Source organism: Spermophilus citellus (assembly GCF_964194105.1).
Source record: "Spermophilus citellus genome assembly, chromosome: 15".
Taxonomy (NCBI): domain Eukaryota; kingdom Metazoa; phylum Chordata; class Mammalia; order Rodentia; family Sciuridae; genus Spermophilus; species Spermophilus citellus.
The window spans coordinates 47,628,252-47,645,924 of NC_138195.1; the positions used below are offsets into that span (position 1 = coordinate 47,628,252).

The 17,673-nt window shown below is 37.0% G+C and overlaps 1 protein-coding gene across 2 annotated transcripts in view; it reads left to right on the plus strand.

The window, feature by feature from the left end:
• ADK (adenosine kinase) overlaps window positions 1-17,673 on the plus strand; it is a 459,464-nt gene that overhangs the window by 12,126 nt on the left and 429,665 nt on the right. The window contains exon 2 of one of the 2 annotated variants that reach the window (XM_081268680.1): window positions 12,572-13,058. The exons of the other annotated variant lie outside the window; for it this stretch is intronic. Coding sequence (XP_081124806.1) covers window positions 13,048-13,058 — 11 coding nt within the window. The 5' untranslated portion in view covers window positions 12,572-13,047. The remainder of the gene's footprint in view (window positions 1-12,571; window positions 13,059-17,673) is intronic. 2 annotated transcript variants of the gene reach the window in all.

A 17,673-nucleotide genomic window follows, 5' to 3' on the forward strand; every position in this document is an offset into this window, starting at 1 on the left:
CATAAAACAGGTTAGGGCAGGCTCTCTCAGCCATTCCCATTTAGAAAACTACTTTGATATTTCCAAAGACTGCTTGGGAATGCTAATGGGAATGGGGGAAGGAGTAGTGGGTAGGAGATGGCTGAGAGGCATCTAGGCATGGTGGGAAGGTTTCTAGAGTTTCCTGCAAAACATGGAATTGAGTGTGAAAGCACCAGCAGACCTCGTAATCATCCAGATATGGCTTTGAAATGGTGGTTCATAGTTTCATGTGATTGTTGGTTTAACATATTTTAACATATTTTAGACTTTAGATTGTTATTGTTGATGAAGTACTTAACCATAAAGTTGAGAGAATTCAAGCCCATAGAGATTAAGTCTCATTAGTATAGTAACACAGCTAGTTACTTACAGCTGTGTTATTTGAGGTGAGACTTAATCTCACTAGTTTTACAACTGTAACATCATTATACTAGAACCTGGAACAAGAAACAAAGTATTTTCTTTGGAGCTCCCCCCCCCCCTCCTTTTTAGATGAGAAATGACAAGTACTTCCACTTACATTTTCTAATGATTCTCACAAGGTCACCAGATAACATGTCTTTAGCTGAGGAAATAGATGCAGAGTGGTTAAGTAGTGCTCATTTCACACTCAGGACCTTTGACTCACCCTTTATTGCTGTTTATATTACCTTATTAAAAAAATATATATACAATAAACACACAACAGAGGAAGAGGGAGAAAAGTTGTCAAAGTGAATTCTGTATATGCTAGATAAGCACACTACTTAAAGAAATCTTGTAGCATTGTGTTTTATAATCTGGTTTAGACTTTTGTCTTTAAAGTTTTCTCATTCACACAAATGTAGCTTTTTCTAACCCAAGAATAAATGTTTAGAACCCAAGAATAAATTTGTGAGGATATACTTAAATGGCGTGCTTTGCAAATGGATTAACTTGTTGAGTTTGAATTTTGAGCAGATTGTGTTTTCTAATGAAACAAATTTGGCTTGTGTTTTATAATTAAAATATTATAGTTTAAGAGAAGTTTTAATATTCTAGTTAACATTTATTAATAATAATAAGTTGCTATTATTAAAACAAAGTAGGATAACCCATACTCTTTTGCAGATGAAAAAACTAAGGTTTAGACAGTTTAAATGATGTGACTGTGATGACAGTTTTAAGTGGCCAAGATAGGATCAGACCTGAATCTGTCTTATTTTAATATTGTTAGTAATTACTTGCAATTTTCTGGTCTTGTATGAATAACAATCAGCAGTGATTTGTAGTGCATGTACAAATATGTAACAACAAATCCCACCATTATGTACAACGTTACTGCACCAAATAAAAATCTGGGAAAAAATTTTTTAAAAATATGTAACTTATAGGATGAAAAAAATCAAACAGGCTCTTTGCTTCAAGAAGTATTCCTATATAATATGTGGAACAATTACTAGTAATCTTCTAAAAAGCTGTTAATCTTTTAATACTATTCATAATTTAAAATCCTATAAAAACATTTACCACGTCTGAGATGGTAGCAGTGAAGTCTTTTCCATTAGAAATGATTCATGGTAACAATTAGCCTTGGACCTCATACAGTTTATCAAAAGTAACCTTTGTACAGAAGCAAAATGTTAAGGCCAGCTTAGTGGTACACTCCTGTAACTCCAATGGCTCTGGAAGCTGAAGCAGAAGGCTGGCAAGTTCCAGGCCAGCAGCCTCAGCAATTTAGAGACTGTCTCTCAAAATAAAAAATAAAAAGGCACTGGGGTACTGTGCTCAGTGGTAGAGCACTCCTGGGTTCAATTTAGGGGGAAAAAAAGGAAATGTACAGTTAGCCTATTTGAAGAATAGGATTAGTAAATACAACTGATAATACTTAAAAACCTCAATTTCATTATGCTTGATAAGCTTAGGAAAAAAAGTGTGGGGGGAGGAGGACATAGATCAATTCTGGGATATGTATATGAATTTTGTGAGAGACTTCTGGTATGGACTGTAATACCTATTGCTTGTTAGATGGTATAAGGAAAAGGATTTTAGATTAGTAATCAGGACACCTGGGTTTTATTAAGGTATCTGTCTAGGTTTGTGTATTCACCTGTGAAGTGAGTAATACGGACTACAATGTCTTTGAAACTAGCCCATAAATCAATTTGTGGTGTGCAATCAATATATAAGAGAAATAAGGAAATATGAATGCATTGGAGTATTTAAGAGTAATTATTGTTTTATTAAATGTTACTTTAGTTATGTATATGTAGGTAAAATTGAGCTGTAAAATGTATTTTTCACAATTTGGTATTCTAGTGAGGATGACTGGAAGGCTTGGCTCAGCGGGGCGTTTCTCCCTCTTGTAGTTTGGGAGCCTTTTTTCTGTGCAGTTTCTTCTGTCAGGTTGTTGAACTTCTTTTTTTTTTTTTAACATTTATTTTTTAGTTGTAGGTAGACACAATACCATTATTTTATTTTCATGTGGTGCTCAGGATCAAACCCAGTGCCTAACACATGCTAGGTGAGTGCTCTACCTCTGAGCCACAACCTTAGCCTCATGGTTGTTGGACTTACATGACAGTTGGAGGCCTTAAGAGACCAAGGCAGGAGTTTGTAGTCTTCTTAAAGGCTACCTAGTATCTGGCATAGCATCACTTCCAACATACTAATAGTATAGGTCAAAGGAGCCCCAGGCTGGTCCAGATTTAAGTGGAGAGGACATAGACTTGTCTTAAAGAAATTGTGGCCATTTAAAATCTGTCACATTTATGGTAAAATAATTTTGAAAAACATGCCGAGCCACATCCCCAGCCCTTTTTAATATTTTATTTTGAGATAGGGTCTCCCTGAGTTGCTTAGAGTCTTGCTAAGTTGCTAAGGCTGGGTTTGAATTCATGATCCTCCTGCCTCAGCCTCCCAAATTGCTGGGATTACGGCATGCAGCACTGTGTCTGGCATCATTCTACTTTTATATATACTCATGGCTGCTAGCAGATGCCAAGGTAAAACTGTTTCTCTCTTAGGATATTATTCAGATGAAACTGCATATAAAATTCTAGACATTTGTTTTTAGTCTATCAATAGAAAACAGTAGGCACTTAGGAGTAAGAAAGAAAGACTGAAAAGAAAAACCTGTTTTCCAAATCTCTTTTCTTCATCCCTCTCTTTTCCCAGAACTCCAGTCTTGTAAGCTTTTCCCGTCTTCTCTATTTATCTAGAAAAAACTGCAGCACCATTTACCCAATTTCTCAAGTCTCAAATATAGAAGTTACTCTCGATTCCTTTCTTCCCTTGATATCTCATATTTAGTCCACCAGCAAGTCCTGTCAGTCTACTTCCAAAATGTCTCCTGGAACCATCTACTTCTCTTCATGGCCATCACTATCTCTGTGGTTATCTGTTACCAGATAGGCTTCTAATTTGGTCTTTCTGCTTTCTTGCTCCTCTATTCTATTCTCCATACTATGCTCAGAATGATCTTCTACACACAATGAGATCATGTTATTCCTCTGTTTAAAACTTGATTACAGTGATGGCTTCCTGCCATGCTTATAACAAAATCAATACTTCGTAGGCTCATGCAGTTCAATCCCATCTGCTGCTTGCACTGGCCACATACAGCTCTTTCTCTCTCACTTGCTTTTTTTGCACTGGCAGTCTAGTTCTCCTTTGGGGGCTGTTCTGATTGCCCTTCCCCCACTTGGCTTTGCTTCACCTCTCTCCTTGTAGAGAGAGAACCTGACTACCTAATGTAAAAGAGATTTTCTCTACATTGATCCGCTGGTTTTAATTCTCTGTATAGCAATTAAAAAAAATATTTTTCTTAGTTGTTGATAGACCTTTATTTTATTTATTTACATGTGGGGCCAAAAATCGAACCCAGTGCCTCATACATGCCAGGCAAGTGTGCTAGTGTTGAGCCCCAGCCCCAGCCCTGCATAGCACTTTTGATCCCTTGATGTTCTTATCTGTTACTTGATTATTCATCTGTATTCCTTTAGAATGTTATTTCTATAATGGCAGAACGTGGGTTTTTGTTTGTTTTTGGTACTGGGGATTGAACTAGTCGATATCCCCAGCCCTTTTGATTTTTTATTTTGAGACAGGGTTCCCTAGGTTGTTTAGGGCCTTGTTAATCCTACTGAGACTGGTTTTGAACTTGTGATCCTCCTGAACTGTGGGAATTATAGGTGTGTGCCACCATACCCTCCCAGAGCTTGTTCTTGATCTTTGCTGAATTTCTAGTTTTGAGTGTACAGAGTAGATGCTAAATCAACATTTGATCAGTGACTGAATGAATAATTTCTGAAAGCTTGTTTGTGAAATAAAATAGATTGATCTATGGTATTACAATAAATTAAGAAAAACCTTTAATATAACACATATATAAGGTTACAGACAATCCTTTGGGAAGGACTGTCTTTAATTCTGTAATGTCCTTTCTATATTTTTATATTAAAATGTCCTTTTCATTATTAAATGATAGCGATATTTAGTTTTATAGTTTAAAAATATATTCTTTGCAGCAGGAATAATTGGAAAGCACAATTGTCCTGTACTTTTAGGTTGGAGGTTTTCTTCGAGTTTCAGAAATTTATATAGTTCACTGAAAATAAAGAAGCACTGTGTGGGTGTGCCTGGGAAGGGAGTTTTACTAAAAACTCCTACTAAATAAAGTTTGATCTATCATATGTTCTTGTAGTCTTCAAATTCTTCTGGGAAGTAAATTGCCAGGTTATCTTTAAAAATTGTATTCTATTCAAATGTGTGATGTTAAAGTGAAATATGACATAAGAATATACAGGTAATAAAAGAAAATAATAAAGTTTTATGATTCCTTTTGGAGAAGAGAACTAATATGTTTAGCAACATTTCTTTGAATAACCTTGTCCATTCTGAAACTAATTAAAATTGATCAGCTCTTAAAAAAGCAATATGTATTGAGACACAAATAGACAGTTTTTCCTTTACTGTCTAATAAGAATTGACAAGGTCTTGAGATGTCACCTATAACACACTCCTTTGTGTTGAAGATTAGGAAACTGATGGTAAAACAGGTAATGATTTGTGAAAAGTCATACTGTTATTGATAGGTGCCAGATCAGAATTCCCATCTTTGGGCTGGGGCTGTAGCTAATTTGCAGAGCACTTGCCTAGAATGTGTGAGGTACTGGGTTTCATCCTTAGTACCACATAAAAATAAATAAATAAATAAATAAAATAAAAGTAGTTAAAATATATTTAAAAAAAAAAAAAGAATTCCCATCTTCACATTCACAGGCTTCTGAACTATGTACTGTGGCAATACTAATTTCAGGGAGACAAGTTTTAAGAAGTTTCTCTTTTTGAAGTATGATATAGATTGCTTAAAAAAGATTATTTTCATCAATTATTAAATGAGGGTATATATTTTAAGTAACATACAGGAAAAACACTCCACATTCATGTGATGATAGCTGAGCTTTTAAGCACAATTTGAAACTGGTATTTATACTTTTAACTTTTGTGAAGTTGCAATTTAAAATTAACCAAGAAAATCAGAGTAACATTTTATTTTTGTTATTCCTGTCTTAAAAATCTTTAAACATGAAAAGATAAAGCATTTGTAAAGTAAATCAAATTCCTGTATAGATAAGTGTAGTTTTGATGGTTGTTATTTTAAAAATACAAGGTTTTAGGCCTGTGAATGTAGCTCAGTTGGTAGAGCTCTTCCCTAGCATGTGTAAGATCCTGGGTTCAATTCCTAGTACTACAAAAACAAAAACAAAACAACAACAACAAAATCTCTCAAGTTTTAAAAAGAGTAGGAATGCTTGCATTTTAAAATCATTTATAAAACACAAAATTTGCTGGGTAATGTGGTTGGTGCATGCCTGTAATCCCAATGAATTAGGAGGCTGAGGCCGGAGGTTCATAAGTTTGAAACCCATCTCTACAATTTAGTAGGCCCTCAGCAGTTTGAGAACTGTCTCACTAAATTAAAAAAAAGGGGGGGGGAGGGCAGCTAGGGTTGTGGCTCAGTGGTAGAGTGGTTGCCTCACATGTGTGAGCCACTGGGTTCAATTCTCAGCACCGCATATTAATAAATGAATAAAATAAAGGTCTGTCAACACTAAAAAATATAAAATAAAATAAAAAGGGCTGGAAATGTGGCTTGATAATTAAGCATACCGGAGTTCAGTTCCCTATACACACAAACAAACAAAAACCCTGCAAAATTTAATATTACAAAACTTTATGACTATAAAATTAATGCATAATAGAAAATTTGTAAGGTACATCACTGTAAATAAAGTAAAAAGTTAATATAATTCTGCTTTCCAGAGATGACAACAACATCTAAATGTGTTTCTTTTCATATATATATATATATATATATATATATCATATTTTTTAAAAATATGGTCAAGATCACATTCTGCATTCTTTTTCTTTGCTTGTTTTTTTTTTTTCATTTAACATTATATCATGAGCATTTTCCTATGTCCTGAAAAAAAAAAATCAGTGGAAACATTTTATAATAGCTCCATAACATTCCCCTATAATTTAATTAATATAGGATATAATAAAAATTTGAGAGCTGGAGCTACAGCTCATTGGTAGAGCGCTTGCCTTGCATGTGTGAGGCACTGGGTTCGATCCTCAGCACCACATAAAAATAAAGATATTTTGTCCAACTACAACTAAAAAATATTAAAAAAATAATTTGAGAGGCTGGGGTTTTGGCTCAGCGGTAAAGGGCTTACCTAGCACATGCAAGGCCCTGGGTTCATCCTCAGTACCACATAAAAATAAATAAGTAAAATAAAGATATTGTGTCCAACTACAACTAAAAACTAAATATTTTTTAAAATTTGATATTGTTAATGCTGAAATAAGTAAGTGGATATACAAATCTTTTTTTCATATTAGCTTTTAAAAAAATTTATTTTGCAGTATTGGGTATTGAACCCAGGGCCTTGCACATGTAGTGCAAGTGCTCTACCACTGAGCTACATCCCAGTCCTTTTTAAAAAAATTTATGTTGAGATGGGATCTCACTAAGTTGCTCAGGCTGTCCTCAAACCTATCTCAGCCTCCTGAGTAACTGGGATTACATGCTTGCGTCAGCACACCCTGCATGTTAGTCTCTCTCTCTCTCTCTCTCTCTCTCTCTTTAACCGTAGTTGCCTGAAAAAATGTAATTTTCTGATACACATTTCCAAAAAGCTTTCTAGAAATGTACTAATTTATACTCCCACCAATAATGTATGAGAGTTCTTTATTTATTGTACCCTTATAACAAACTGGTTATGTTTGAAAAGAACATTTCTATTATTTTGGGATCTGAAGCATCTGTTGAAAAGATTAGTAAGGGTGGGTTCACATCTTTGTTCTGGAATATAGAGGCACTTAGCTATTTGGGCTTATCTATTGGTTTGCTTTTATAGTGGCATATTAACCCAAGATTAGATATAATAGAATATGTGCTTATTAATCTTACCAAGAGCAAACTATTTGACCCATTTTCCTTGATTCAGCTGTTCAAATTGAGAAGGTTAATGAAGTTAAAGATTTCAATTGACTACTTTTCCTTAAAGGGGAATAGGCTAGGCCTTTAGGAAAAGAATACATTTGAAATCAATTGCTTAGAAAATTGATCAAAAGTAGTAGTTACTCAGCAAGTGTGTGTGTGTGTGTGTGTGTGTGTAGATGAAATGCCAGATTCATGGGACCCCAATAGACCTCCAGGAGCCAAACCCGATGCAGTCACACAATTGGTCTTTATTGCAAGCTTGAGCCTGGACTCACAACCTTTTCTGAAGCAGCAGTCCCAGGGAGTGAGTCCCAACCGACCCTTAGTTCAGTGAGGATTTATAGGTTTTTTGGGGATACTCTGTGTCACAACGTCACACAGCAAATCATTTCACATCACAGGAAAGCCCAACAACAACTCTTACCATTGATTAGCACATTCACTGGCAGGAACAAGTTGGGTAAGGGTGATTGGTTGGTTCAAGAGGTGGATACATTTGAACTGATTGGTTAAACTTGGAGGGTTGCCTAATCATGTTATCAATTACCAAAACTACTGGGTGGGTCACCTGGCATTTCAGATATTTTCATGCTGATTGGTGGTTGCTAGGGGGTTGCTATGGTTCCTCACCTATGGTAACTGAGTCCAGGACACCTGGAGCACAGATCTCTCCTGTTATTTACAGACAAATGACTCAGCAGGGTGGATATGTGCCTAGGAGTGGTCTGTGGGTCTTTCCAAGGACAAGGGTCATGTCCCCTCCCTCTGGACAGGCCTTCAGGTAGAAACTGGTTTCTCAAAAATGGGAGTCACATCAGTTTCTCATACTGAGAATGACTAAGTGAAAGAAGGAATACAGAAAACCTAGAAAAAGAGTAAGAATTACTGTGAAGCCTCTGTGAATCAAAAGAACTGCCTTTATCTGGAAAAAAATGTATCTTTACTTTGGGTCCCTACATCACTGACTCTGAAAGAACAATCACACAAGTCCTGTTTGTTGAAATATTTTTGTTTATATTTGCAGAAATGACTTGTATCTAAATGCATTTTTAAAAGAATAAGCATTTTGAATGTTGTGATTTTAATTTAAAAAAAGTTTTGATTAAGTTAAATGCAAAGGGTCACTTATCAAAAATGAATTTGTAAAAAAAATCTTTGATTTGACTTCAGTTTGATTAAATATTTGAATGTTGCAGACCTACATGTTAGAATTTAGTATATTTGTTTAAAAAAAACCCACTAAATTAAAATCAGCTGTTTGGTAGCAAAATTAAGGTTTTAAATTTATTTATTTATTTTTCCCCCAATGCTGGCTCAAACCCAGGGCATTGAGATACTAGGCAAGTGCTCTACCACTGAGCTACATTCCCAGCCCAATTTTTTTTCAATCTTAATGCTAAAAATAAAAAGTATGAATTACCATTGTATGTTAAGCATGAACAAAAGCACATTTGATTTTACAGAAGACCAAGTTCATGTTAGCTTTAGTATCATGCTTCCCAGAGATGTAATTTTAACTAGTGTGATAATAATTATGTTATTTTCTATGGACTCCATTAGACAGACACTTTACTCAGTTAATTAAATTTGAATCTTTGCTATGGCCTAAAAAGTATATAATGGTTAAACTGGTTAAACTTGGGGTCAGACAGGTTAAGAACCAGATCAAGGTCACAGACCTAATAGGTTTCTACTCATTCTGACTCACAGATCAGAAGCAATTGGCCAGACTTTGGAACATAAAGAAATACAAAACTTGATGGATATGGTGGTGCTGGAGGCACGCTGCCACATACCTGTAATCTCATTGATTTAGGAGGCTGAGGCTGGAAGTTTGTAGTTCAAATACAGCTGCAAAACCTTCAGCAATTTAGGGGGACCCTGTCTCAAAATAAATAAAAAAAGGACTTTGGATGTAGCTTAGTGGTCAAAGTCCCCCCATGGCTTAAATTGCAGTACAAAACAAACAACAAAACAAGCAAAAGTTTAGCCACTGACTCCTACTGAATCAAACCTGCATTTTAACAAGATTCCCCAAATGATTTGTGTGCATATTAAAGTTTGAGAAGCACTGCTTTACATTATACTGTGCCCCATATTAAAATTTAACTTAGATTTTATATTCCTAAGGATTATTCCTGGCTTGATTTTAGTCCATGTGGATTAACTATTAACATTTTCTGCAAGAGGAGGAGGGAATCTCTTGAATTGGTATCTCCACCACTTAAAATTGCTATACACCTGCAACTGTGCTTTGGATTCAGTTTAATCCAGAGGAACCATTCTGCTTCTGTACATTTGGTCAGAGTCTCATGATTGCAAGTATAGCCCAGTGTTTTAATGGACTTTACTTGTGGACTGAATACATCATGAATCACTCTAGATAGACATTTTCCAAATTAAAGAGAATAAGTCTTAAGCCTAAAAACAGTGCTTTCTAAAGAAACTTGCAACTTTGGATTGGGCAAAGGGGAGGGAGGGAAATGGAGCAGGCATGGGGATAGGAAAAATGGTGGAATGAGAAGGACATCATCACCCTAGGTACATGTATAATTGCACAAATGGTGTGACTACAATCAGAGAAATGAAAAGTTGTGCTCCATTTGTGTACAATGAAATGAAATGCATTCTGCTGTCATGTATAACTAATTGAGATGAATAAAAAAACTTGCAACCTTTTGGAATATTTGATGTTTTTAGATGGCTACCAGGAAAAGCAGATTTGTATAAATTGTCCATTTTACTAATTTCATTATGTGAATGTAATTATTCTGTTACAGGAGCAATGATAGGTTAAAAAATGAATGATAATTTAAGACTACAGAACAGTACTATCTGGAATAAATATAATGCAAGATATGATTTAAAATTTCTAGTAGTCACATTAAAAAAGAAACAGTTTAACCTTAATATATTTTTCTAATCCAGTATATTCAAAATATTATTTCAACATAAATCAATAGAAAACTTATTATAGAGATGTTTTATGTTCTTTTTTTGGTTTTAAGTCTTGAAAATATTGGTAAATGTTTATACTTACATTATTCTAGTTTGGATGTTAAAATTTCAATGGTTAAAAAGCAAAATATAGCTGGTGAGGTGGTGCATGCCTTCCCAGTTACTGACTCCAGAAGCTGGGGCAGGAGGATTATAAGTTTGAGGACTGCTTGGGCAATTTAGCAAGATCCTGCCTCAAAATAAAAATAAATAAATAAATGAAAGGGCTGGGGATGTGGCTCAGTGGTAGAGCACTCCTAGTTTTAATCCCTAGTAGTGTGTGTGGGGGGAAACAGTCCAATCAAAACAATAAAATTGTATTTAATGGAATGTAGGGAAGGAAAATGTGTTGATCCTTTTCTTGCACAACAGTTAAGAGAAGAGCATAACAATTTTTTTTTTAAATATTTTTGATAGTAGTTTTAGGTGACATGGAAACCGTAAGAATGAAGACCCAAAGACCTAATAGACTTAAGTGGGAAAACTTAGCAGCAAGATCTGACCAGATTCTTCTTGTCCTCCCCCTGTAGCCTGCCTTCCTCCTGGGGATGGGGCAGGACCTTTTCTTAAATGGTGGTCTTTTTATCTACTATCAGACAAGGTAGGTCAGAGAATTTCTTTGTGGCCAACTCCAAGACAGAAAGGCAGGGGAAGATTTATTTTTAGGCTTGTAGCTTGTTTGGGGAAAGTGATTCCATGACCTGCCTGAGAATTTCTAGTTTCTGCTTCCTGCCTTAAGTGGGATTGTGGGTGGGTGTAGATCAAGAAAGTAGGAGGTCAGAGGGAAACTTTGCTTCTGAGGCCTTCACATTTGGGTATGTTTTATGAACCCCAGCAGAAAAGCACATAGCTTCAGTTTTAACATTAAATATATTATAATTCACTTTTTCAGTTCCAGCAGCAACAATTTTATTTTTTGGGGAGTACTCTGCATTGAATCCAGAGGCACTTTAACTGAGCCACAACCCCAACCCTTATTTTGTATTTTGAGACAGGATGTTGCTAACTTGCTTAGGGCCTACCTAAGTTGATGAGGCAGCCTTAAACTTGTGATTCTCTTGCCTCAGCATCACAAACTGGTGGTGGGATTTCAGGCATGCTGCCAATGCATCTGGACCCATCAGCAACATTTTACTATATCATGGTGTTTGGTTTATTTTTGATGTATTTCAGAGATATGAAATAAATCATTATCCTCTATGATCAGTAAATGAATGTTACTGCTAATAATATAAATGTTTAAATTTAGAGAACAAAGAAGAAATAAAGAAAAGCTATTTGGGACATGAAGCATTTACTAATTTTCCCCTCTCTTAATATTCCCAAAGTTAGAATTAATTTTCCTATTTAAAAAATATTTTTATTAGTGGTTCACAATTTCTTAATCCTGGGACTGGGGTTGTAACTCAGTGGTAGAGCGCTTGCTTAGCACGCATGAGGCACTGGGTTTGATCCCCAGCACCACATAAAAAAATAAATAAGTAAACAAATAAAATAAAGGTATTTTGTTCATCTGCAACTAAAAAAAAAAATTAAAAAAATAAATAAAAAACAATTTCTTAATCCTTTAGCCGCATTGAATTTTAAGGTTAGAGTTAGGAGTTAGGGTACCTCCCGATCTGATCTTTTATCTATGGCTTGTTTTTATAACCTGCATACTTTTGAGGAAAGTGAGGTAATCTGTCAAGTGTGGCAAACAGGGTACAGTGGTGTTACTTTGACCAGAGGGTGTAAAACTTTATGTGCATACGTGGATCACCTGGGAACACGCTGAGAATACCAGGTGTTCGGGTCTCATCCATCTAGATTCTCATTCAGTTTAGAACCCTAGGTACTTCCATATTAACTAAAATGCTCTAAGTGTTTAAGTTCGAGAACATACGGGACCATCAGACCAGCAATTGACCGCTAAACCCTGCAAATTGGAATTTAGTACGTCCTGCTGCTATTGCTGTGAGTTCGATTTTCCCCTGAGTTGAGGTTTCCCAAGCGGTTACGTTACTTCTGCAGATGGATTTTTCAGGTGGTTAAACCCTATCGCGATTTGCCCTGACAGCCTCCCTTACCCCCGTACAGTTAAAGAGACCTGAGCTTGCTGAGGTAGACCATGGCCATGTGACTGCGAAGCCAGTTGCCAGCGGCGCGGCCATTTTTGAGGCGGGCACCCAACCTCGTGCCCCGTGGGGCGGCCGACGCTGTTACCCGGACTCAAGATGGCCACCACGCCCGCTAGCCAGCCCGCTGGCCAGCCAGCGAGCCCGCGCGCCTGGGAGCCGGCACGAGCCGCTCGGGCTGTCTGCCGTGGCCCGCGGCGCCCAGGGACAGACTCCAGCCGTCGGCCGGGGGCGGAGCATACGCCCTCCCTCCGCCCGCCGCCAATCAACGCGCGAGGCCAGCTCGCCTGGGGCCGCCCGCGCGCGGGGTGTGTGAGGACGCGCTCTGGGTCGCGGAGTGCCTGAGCAGAGGAGCAGTTGCTGTGGTACCTGCAGCTGCCCCAGAGGACGCAGAGCATCGGAGCAAGCGCCGTGGTGTGGGGGCAGGAAGACGAAGTCATGTCGGTCAGGTAATGAGCGGGCGGCTGCTTAAACTGCGTCCTGGCTGGGCTTTAGCATCCCGACCTCCCGAGAACAGTTGCCCCTTCTCCTGGGTGGTCTGGAGGTTTTCTTTGCCGCCCACCCCCCTCTTGTTGGCGCTTTCTCCGCACTTTTCATTAGTGCATTTCTGTTTTCCCCAGAAGTTTTTGGGTCTCTGGCACACGGTGGTGTCCTGAAAGTCGCCGCTTGGTTGAGGTGACCCTCGCTCAGATTCCAGGGTTTGAAGCCTGCTTGTATGTACAGTGGATTTCTCATGACAAATGTAGTTTGCCCCTCCTCCCCCCCGTAACCCAGGGCCTGAGGGAACCTGACATACACAATGTGTTACCTTGCCTGTGTGTCATGCCTTCTGACAGAACTTATTGGTTGGCCATGAGCAGACCCTCAAACTTGACCTCTCTCTGCATGTTGGTTGCATCCAAGTTGCGAAATTGAGTGTCCCCAAAATGTTTGCTTGTGTCCGGAATTAGTACCGGATGGTTCTCGAAGGTACCATCTGTTTACCTACTTTTATCGGAGAGTCACAAGTGAAATGAGTTTTGTGAGATAATAGGCATATAACGCAAGCAATCGTACTTTTGAATTTTTGAGGATTCTTTTATGGTTAATGATATTATAACGGGCTTGTCCATTTTTTGCATGTAGCCTTGACTGAATGTTTAACTGTTGCAAATTCAACTGTTCCCTAAAAGAGATAAATTGCTTTACCTACCCAGTGTTTGACCTGCCTCTTAATGAAAGACCTTGGTCTTTCATTGCCCCAAAGAAAGGGAGGCCCAGCATAAATAAGAGAAATAAGTTCATTTGAGGGTTTTGAGCATCCAGGGGCGTAAGTTGTGGTAATTAATTCAATAGCTTCTCAATGGTAATTTTGATTACACTGATATTTAAGAGATGGCTGAAAACTTAATCCTCAGGTTAGATAAAGCAAGATCTAATGGCATTGAAGTTAGACACTATTTCTTCAGTTGCATAGTTCTGTACTAACATAGACAAGGAATACTTTTTATGCAGAAGGGGAAACTCAGGTGCTGTAATTTGGAAACCCATATGGGAAGGTTTCACAGTAAGTTACATTGGGGCATGTAAATCTAGCTTTTAAATCTACCAGTGTTTTAGGATGAATTAGGATATTACTGTTATACTGAGTTAAAACCCCTTTTCTCTACTCCTTGCATTTCCATCAACACAGACTGCTGCTAATTAGGTGTGCTGGTCAAATGCTTTCTCTTTTAAGAATCAGTTCTTATGTGGATTCATTTTTTTTTTTCCTCCTTGGTATTGGGAGTTAAACCCAGGGGCTCTCTACTACTGAACTACAATCCCCAGTATTTTTTATTTTGTGACAGGATCTCTCTAAGTTGCCCAGACTGGCCTAAAATCAGCAATTTCCTATCTCAGCCTCCTTAGTAGCTAAGATTATATGTGTGTGCCAATATGCCTTGCTAGCAGTATGTATCTTTTAATGTAGGGGTTGAATGGTGGTTCTTTTCAAGACTAATCTAAAAGTGAACAGTTATTTTGAAAAGCTAGGTAACTGATAATAAAGTTCATTTATGCTTACTTCTTCTGATGTTAATCTGCATTTTATGAAATCTTGAGCTATAGTGATATGCCTTGAAAAAAAGCTTTTCCAGTAGTTACCTAAACCATCTACATTTTTCACCAAAGAATTGAGACCAAGAGAAGTTTGAGTCCTGTGTGCAAATTAGTTAGTGGTAAGGTTAAGAATTAAATCCAGATCTCTGTAATCTAGTGCTCTGCATGATACCTTTATTTTTTATTTATTTAAAAATATATATATATATATAGAGAGAGAGAATGAATGAATTTTAATATTTATTTTTTAGTTTTCTGTGGACACAACATCTTTGTATGTGGTGCTGAGAATCGAACCCAGGCCGCACGCATGCCAGGCAAGTGCGCTACCGCTTGAGCCACATCCCCAGCCCTGAATGATACCTTTATAAAAACAATATATTACTTAAATTTCCTGAAAAAGATGCTTCTATTAAGAACAAAATTATAACATATATTGTGAGAGATCAATAGTGACTCTCTTGCTTTCCTTTCTTTGGTCCTATAAGGAACTTGGTAACTTAGGTTTAGGAGTAGGAAGGAAGACTATGCAAAGTGAAGTGACTATATAGTGACAGTTTTGAAAGTTCCCAGTATGGACTGTACTTAATGCAGTTTTGTCTTTAGTTTTATCAATCATAATGTTAGGCATATTCCCATTTTGTGCTCAGTCTAATAGTAGCCCCCAAGTTAGATATTACCAACCCTTGTGAGAATAGTAGTCACAAGTTATCAGAATCTGACTTCATGTCCAATGTTCTTGCTTTTATACCACTCTTAAAATGTAGCTAAATATAGTAATGTTCGACTCTTTGCAATGACTATGAACAAATATAGGATGGGAAATCACACCAATTGTCAACAGGTTACGATCATAATTGAGGGCCTTTTTTAGTGTTATTGATTCCATTTCTTTTCTTCTCTGGAGATTGTAATGAGATAACTTAGTGTGATACTCATGTATCCTACAGTGTTGTTGGGTAAGTTTAAAATTGTAATGAAATAACTTAGTGTGATACTCATGTATCCTACTTGGTAAGTTTAAAAATGCTTTTAAGTTTTAAGGCATTTTACAAATGGAATATAGTCAGTCTTATTAAAAACATTTTCATGCATAAATCTTTTCTAATGTCATGTATAACTAATTAAAACTAAACAACAACAACAACAACAAAAACATGCTAACAAAAAAGGATCAAAGCAAATAGGTCAAAATATTAAGTGATTGATTTTGAAAAGTGAGAACTTGGGTGATTGCTGTTTTTCTTTTTGTACTTTACATAAGAATAAATGTCCTACCCCACCCCCCAAAGCACTTTGATTCTTTCTGCTTCCTGACTGCCTTGAGGTGATTGGCTATGCTCTGCTATGCCCTTCCACCATGACATTCTACTTCACCAGAAGCCTAAAGTAGTGGAGCTAGCCTACTTTAGACTGAAGCTATGAACTAAAATAAATCTTTCTCCCCCCCCCCAAAAAAAAAGAACACCCACTTTGAAAATGGGCAAATATGAAAAAAAAATGTGTAAGTTTTTAAACGGGAAACAAATTTACCTAATTCCCTTGCTTTACGGTTGAAGATGCTAAAGCCCAGATATATTGTGCTTTGTTCAAGTTCACATAAATAGTTGGAAATCTTAACTAGAAATAGATCTCTAGGTACCTCATTCAGTATCCTTTCTTGTGTAGCATCTAACTATCAAAACTTTTTTTTTTTTTTTGGTACTGGGAATGAACTCAGGAGTGTTTAACCACTGAGCCACAACCCTAGCTCTTTTTTATTTTTTAATTAGAAACAGGGTCTTGCTCATTTGCTTAGGCCCTTGCTAAGTTGCTTAGGCCCTTGCTAAGTTGCTGAGGCTGGCTTTGAACTCAATCCTCCTGCTTTAGCCTCCCAAGCTGCTGGGGATTACAGGCGTGTGCCACTGCACTGGGCTAAGACTTCTTGATGATTTTAGACAAGAACTTTTTTCTTCCTTCCTTCCTTCCTTTTTCTTTTTCTTTTTTTTTTTTTAGAGAGAGAATTTTTAATATTTATTTTTTATTTTTTTTTCGGCGAACACAACATCTTTATTTGTACGTGGTGCTGAGGATCGAACCCAGCGCCACGTGCATGCCAGACGAGCGCGCTACCGCTTGAGCCACATCCCCAGCCTTTCTTTTTCTTTTTTTTAACTGAAGATCTTTGAATAATTTTGCTGGAGATAATCTTTATCATTTGTATTTTACACTACTGTATTATTATTGATGGACAAGTCTAAATTTCCAGACTCTAAAACCAATTATTCTTGGTAAACAACTTTTTTTAACACATATTTTTTAATTGTAGATGGACACAGTACCTTTATTTTATTTATTTTTATTTGGTGCTGATGATTGAACTCAGTGCCTCACTCTACCAGTGAGCCCTGGCCCTAATGAACAACTTTTGCCCTTTGTTATGTAAAGCAGATTCCAACTAGTCTTCATTCCGGAGATTATAGAATATGCTTGATAAATTGATGCTTTTTTTTCTTTTCTTTCTTTCTTTCTTTTTTTTTTTTTTTTTTGATGCCAGGATTTGAACCTAGGGCCTCCCAAATACTAAATAAGCCCTTTATCACTGAACTACATTCACAGCCCACTTTTGTCATTTTTAATTGGCTCAGTAACAAAGTTGAAACTTGAGTTAAATTCATAGACATAGGAAAATAAAGAATATCAGACTGGAAGAGGATCTAACAGTGTTTTAATTTTTTTCTTTATACTAGACCTATGTCCAAACCGAAGTAACATAGTATAAGATAGAATTTACATCTTCCCAACTTGGGAGGCTGAGGCAGGAGAACTGCAAGTTTGAAGGCAGCCTGAGCAAGTTAACAAGTCCCTGTCTCAAAAATATAAAAATGGGCTGGGGCTGTGGCTCAGCGGTTGTGGCCTAGTTCGTGTAAGGGCCTGGGTTCAATCCTCAGCACCACATAAAAATAAATAAATAAAGGTATTGTGTCCAACTACAACTAAAAAATA